Genomic DNA, 4,652 nt, shown 5'->3' on the forward strand with positions numbered 1-4,652 from the left:
GCGGGCGGGAAAGCGGCGCTGCCAGCTGGAGGACGGCGCGGCTGAGCGAGGGGTCCCGAAGGCGCGTCGCCCGGGTCGGGGGAAGGGGCACCAGGGCAGGGCTGTCCTCCAGACCTTCTGCCCAAGCGGGAAGCTACCCCGAGAGCCCGGCGCGCCCTCCCACCAGCTGCGCAGCTCGGAAGGCTTCTGCCCGCCAGGACTCAGCGCCGCGCCTCTACACGAGAGTTGGAGGCCTGGGAGGAGAGTTGCTCACGTGAGAACGGAGCAAAGCTAGTCTCCACACACCGCCTGAATTACTTACTCGCCCTGAGGCAAGTGGGTTGCTTAGCCGGTCGCTTCGCTGGAATCTGCAGTGACAGATTCCAGGTGGCCCTCTGATGACGGTGTCTGTGGAACTCCTTGCCACTGTATGTGGGAGGCTGCCCCTGAATGCCAGGTGCAAGGGAGGGCACCCGTAGGCAGGTCTCTGTTGTCTTGGGTGCTCCCTGAGGAATCTGGTGAGGTACAGGAGGCTGGACTCAATTTGCCCTTGACTTGACCCTGCAAGGTTCTTCTTATGCTCAGCCTGAAACCTTAAGATTGTACAGTACGTGGCACATTTGCTCATCCCACTGGTGAATTAGACATGCGTCAGATTATTGCCTGTGACAGCCTTCCTGCAGCTTTCATCCCCTCCCCCATTCTTCTCATAAGAAATGATGGAACACTCTGCCTCTGTACTCTACTTCCTGTCTTGCAACACTGAAACTATTATTAACTGCTCTGCTCCTGGTCCTTAATTGCAGCTCCTTGTTTTCCCCACTGAGTTTCACTGTTGGTCTGGCACTCTGCTTCCCTTCCAGTGGGTCTGGCAAGGCTCTTCGGGAGCTAGTGCAGCAATTTTCAACCTTTTTCATCTCGGGGCACACTGACAAGGTGCTAAAATTGTCCAGGCACACCATCATTTTTTTTAAATTAAACAATTGACAAGGCATACCATGCTGCTGGTGGGAGGTTCGCATTCCTAATAACCAGCCCCACTAATAAATGACACCCCCCCCAACTCCAGTGGCACACCTGCAAGCCATTAATGGTTGGAAATTGCTGAGCTAGGTTTAATGACACAACTTCTGGCTCCTTTTCTGAGAGCTGAATGCTTGATGTGAGACCTAGCTGGGCCATGCTGACTGTTTTTCCTCTGTTTGCAGCCCAGCTGGACACAAACATGGCAACCCAGAGCTCCACATCCCTGCAAGATTTAATTCAGGAAGCTTTCTTGACTTGCAAAATCTGTTATGACTTGTATACAATGCCCAAAATCCTGCCATGTCTGCACAGCTACTGCCAGAGGTGCCTGGAGCTACTGGTGAAAAATGGGGCTCTGCAGTGTCCAGAGTGCCGCCTGCAAACTGAGGTCTCAGGTGGAGCTGCTGGATTGAAGACCAACTTTTTCATCAATGGACTCTTGGAGCTGTTTCAGATGAAAAAAAAAAAGGAGCTGGAGTGCACCATATGCTCTAATGCTCAGAAGACCATGGCTGCCACTTCTCGTTGCCTGGACTGCAAGGATTTCTTGTGCCAAACATGCACCCAGGGCCATTGCTGCTCCCGTCTCACTTTGCACCACAAAGTGGTGAATGTGGAAGAGTTTCTTGCCGGACACTATGACGCGGAGGCAAGACTCTTGCAGGAATTGTGCTGCCAGGATCACCCACAGGAGGCTCTCCGTTTCTTCTGCGACACCTGCAGTGTACCCATCTGCAGGGACTGTCGCATGCTGGACCATTTCCAGCATGACGTGATCTCCATGGCCAGTGCAGTGCAACGGGAGCGGCCCTTAGTGGAGCAGCTGATCAAGAACCTGGAGGGCACAATCATTAGCATCTCTGAACAAGAGAAAGCTGTGGAAGAAGCGAGGGACCAACTGCAAGCTGAAGGAGAGCGCATGAAGGAGAAAATCTGCAAGTATGTGGAAGACATCACCGCGTACATCTTTGCTCAGAAGGAGACTGCACTGGCAAAGCTGAACGCCTTCCTCACAGAACAACTGGAGGGCTTTTGTCTGACACAAAAGGAGCTGCAGAGTCAAAAAGACAAAGCAGTGTGCACTCGGGAGTTTTCACAGCGTGTCCTCTCTGTAGGGAAGGACTATGAGATCCTCCACCTGGAGGGGATGATCCAAAACAAGGTTGGAGAGCTTCAGGCATTCAAGCTGCAGCAATTCCCAAGTCAGACCCCAGAACTGTCCATTGCCTGGGATGAGTCGCGTTCTGAAGACTCACTTTTCAATTTTGTGTTTCCTGGAGAGCAACCCAAAAGAGACATGCAACGTTTGGAGCCGATCAATGAGTCCTTGGTGCTGCTTGGCAAGGAGAGGGATAAAGCTTCAGACTCAGACTCAGAAGAAGACTTCTGCAGTAGCATGTTCTGCTCTCCCACTAGGAGTTCTTGCAGAAGCTGCTGTGTCAGAGCGGAGTATACTTACAACTTTGAATTGGCTCCATCCAGCTTCAGAGGGAGCCCCAACATCACTGGGATTGCTGTTGTATCCCACACTGGCCAAACTCTTCTTTTGGATCAGGAAAATGATGTGATAAACCAGTATAGCCCCAGAGGTCAGTTCCAGAAAGAGATTCCTTTGCCTGATTTTTTCTCTGTCTTTTATGGTATTTCTGTGTGTGGAGAGACCTTGGCTTGTTCCTCAGGCACTCATCTTTTTTTCCTGACCTTTGATGGTGATTTCCTTCGTAAATTACAATTGAGGGGATCAGAGTCTTCCTATCCTCTTGCCTCCTACCAGGACTCTTATGTGGCTGTTAGCGAAGGGACTCTCTGTTCCATCTCCTTGTACAGCCCTTCAGGCTCTTGTGTTGGCAGAGTTCAGCCAAATAACTATGAAGGAGGGAAGTTCCTGTTCATTGCTGTGAATAGATGGGAGGAGTTCATTGTTTTGGACTTTGCCAAGAAACAGATTGTCATTATGAAGAAATCTGGACTGGTCCTCAATGTGCTGAAACCTTCAACCTCATTACTGAGTAAGCCGTTCAGTCTCTGTGTAGACGATGACGGGAACATTTTTGTAGTTGATCAGTTCAAGGTGATACAATTCTCCTTTGATGGCCAGGATGGAAAAATAGTGCTGAATGACCAGAATCAGGTGAGAAGACCTAGAATCCTTGCCATCAACGGTCACAACCTCATTTTAGTGAGGGAAGATAGCAGCATTGAGGTCTATCGCCTGCACTTTGCTGCTGTTAGAGCAGGGGGGGGCCCCCAGTCCGGGGACCAGATGCGGCTCAATTTGAGCTTCTAACCGACCCACCACCAACGTCTGATCCATTGAGAGCCTCTGGCCCACTCAGCCGAACACTATCTGAGCTGTGTTCCAGTCATATCCAGAGTGTATTCTGAGGGCCGGGGAGGTGGGGGGATGGGAGTCCATTTGAGTTTGTGCTTTATTTCTGTGGTGTGTGTTGGAGAAATCCTGATTATTTAAATTTTATATTTAAATTTTTTTTCCGACCCACAACACCTTGCCAGATATTTGATGTGGTCTTCTGTCCAAAAAGTTTGGAGACCCCTGTGTATGACTCCAAACACAGGGAGTATGACTCAAGTGCCTAATTACACTGGTTGTGAGACCTCCTGCTGGTGAGATGCTGGTGAGACCCTTTTTTGCATTCATTAGATGTAGGGATTATCTTCAGCCTTTGCTAGAGTTAAGGCTGCTGGCTAGGATCAGGCTCTGAATAAGAAGAGCTCTTGCACTCAGAGAAGTTGAGGCTTTCCCACTGTGCCTGATGCTGTTAGTGCCTGACCTGTGAATAATGAGACCAGAACAAGATCTTTAATGTGCCTTTCAGTTTTGCTTTGCAATTCACAAGAAAAGCTGATTCTGATGCTGACCAGGCCTCTAGTGTCTGCTGCACCGATCTGTATATCAGACTAAAGAGAAATGCCTGCTTCTTGGGAATGAGCATTCCTGGCTTCAGCTACAAATGGGGGAGGGGGGTAGCAGTAGTTTTGGTCTTTGTTCAGTGAACAATAGACTACCCTTTCCTTTTCCTGCTAAATGTGTAAACTGCAGGCATTGGGACTGATGCTGAATCTCAATCCTGTTTTTTGTGTTTACTGAGACTAGGTAAGTTTATTACATTCCACTTCCTTCACCTGATGCTCCTCTGGACCAGCAACTGTTGTCTTGTGGTCAGTTGGATTTGTTTGGGTAGGTGATGGAGCAGTGAAGCTTCTTGAAACGAAACCTGTTGCATGAATGTAGGCATGGTTTTTCTTGAACGCTAACATGCCTTTTGTGTGTGAGTGTTTGGAAATTTGGCACTTACATTTTCACATGCATGCTTCTTGCTACAAGCATTGCTGCTCTTGTGCCCATGCAGATGCAGAATTGGATGCCAGTTGAATTTCTGTGATTCTTCACATTCATTTTGCTGTTCACTGGCTGCCTAGCACCAGTGCAGCAGGCATACCATCTTTGTTAGAGTTTGACTTAATGCAGGAACTTATTTTGGAGCTGAAACCAGCAAATATATTATTCAAAAGCTTAAAATAAGATAGACAAAGAACCAACTATATTCCTATATAGTTTTTTTTTTAAAGTTGTTAATAGGCAGATAGCTTGCGACTTATGTTTTAGGATGCCTGCATGTGTTACT

At 48.6% G+C, this 4,652-nt stretch overlaps 1 protein-coding gene across 3 annotated transcripts; it reads left to right on the forward strand.

Moving 5' to 3' along the window:
* The first annotated feature begins 240 nt into the window (after positions 1-240).
* Positions 241-4,652, forward strand: TRIM56 (tripartite motif containing 56). Of its 3 annotated transcripts, XM_066624252.1 has the most exons (3): positions 241-311; positions 1,188-3,014; positions 4,121-4,652. In XM_066624252.1, the coding sequence occupies exons 2-3, from the start codon at positions 1,205-1,207 to the stop codon at positions 4,210-4,212; spliced, it is 1,902 nt and encodes a 633-aa protein (XP_066480349.1). In that variant the 5' UTR covers positions 241-311; positions 1,188-1,204; the 3' UTR covers positions 4,213-4,652. The 3 variants fall into 3 exon arrangements, with proteins under 3 accessions (XP_066480349.1, XP_066480347.1, XP_066480348.1); XM_066624250.1 differs by lacking the exon at positions 4,121-4,652 and having other exon boundaries at positions 1,188-3,613; XM_066624251.1 differs by lacking the exons at positions 241-311; positions 4,121-4,652 and adding an exon at positions 521-586 and having other exon boundaries at positions 1,188-3,613.

This window comes from Tiliqua scincoides, chromosome 4, assembly GCF_035046505.1.
Source record: "Tiliqua scincoides isolate rTilSci1 chromosome 4, rTilSci1.hap2, whole genome shotgun sequence".
NCBI classification, from domain to species: domain Eukaryota; kingdom Metazoa; phylum Chordata; class Lepidosauria; order Squamata; family Scincidae; genus Tiliqua; species Tiliqua scincoides.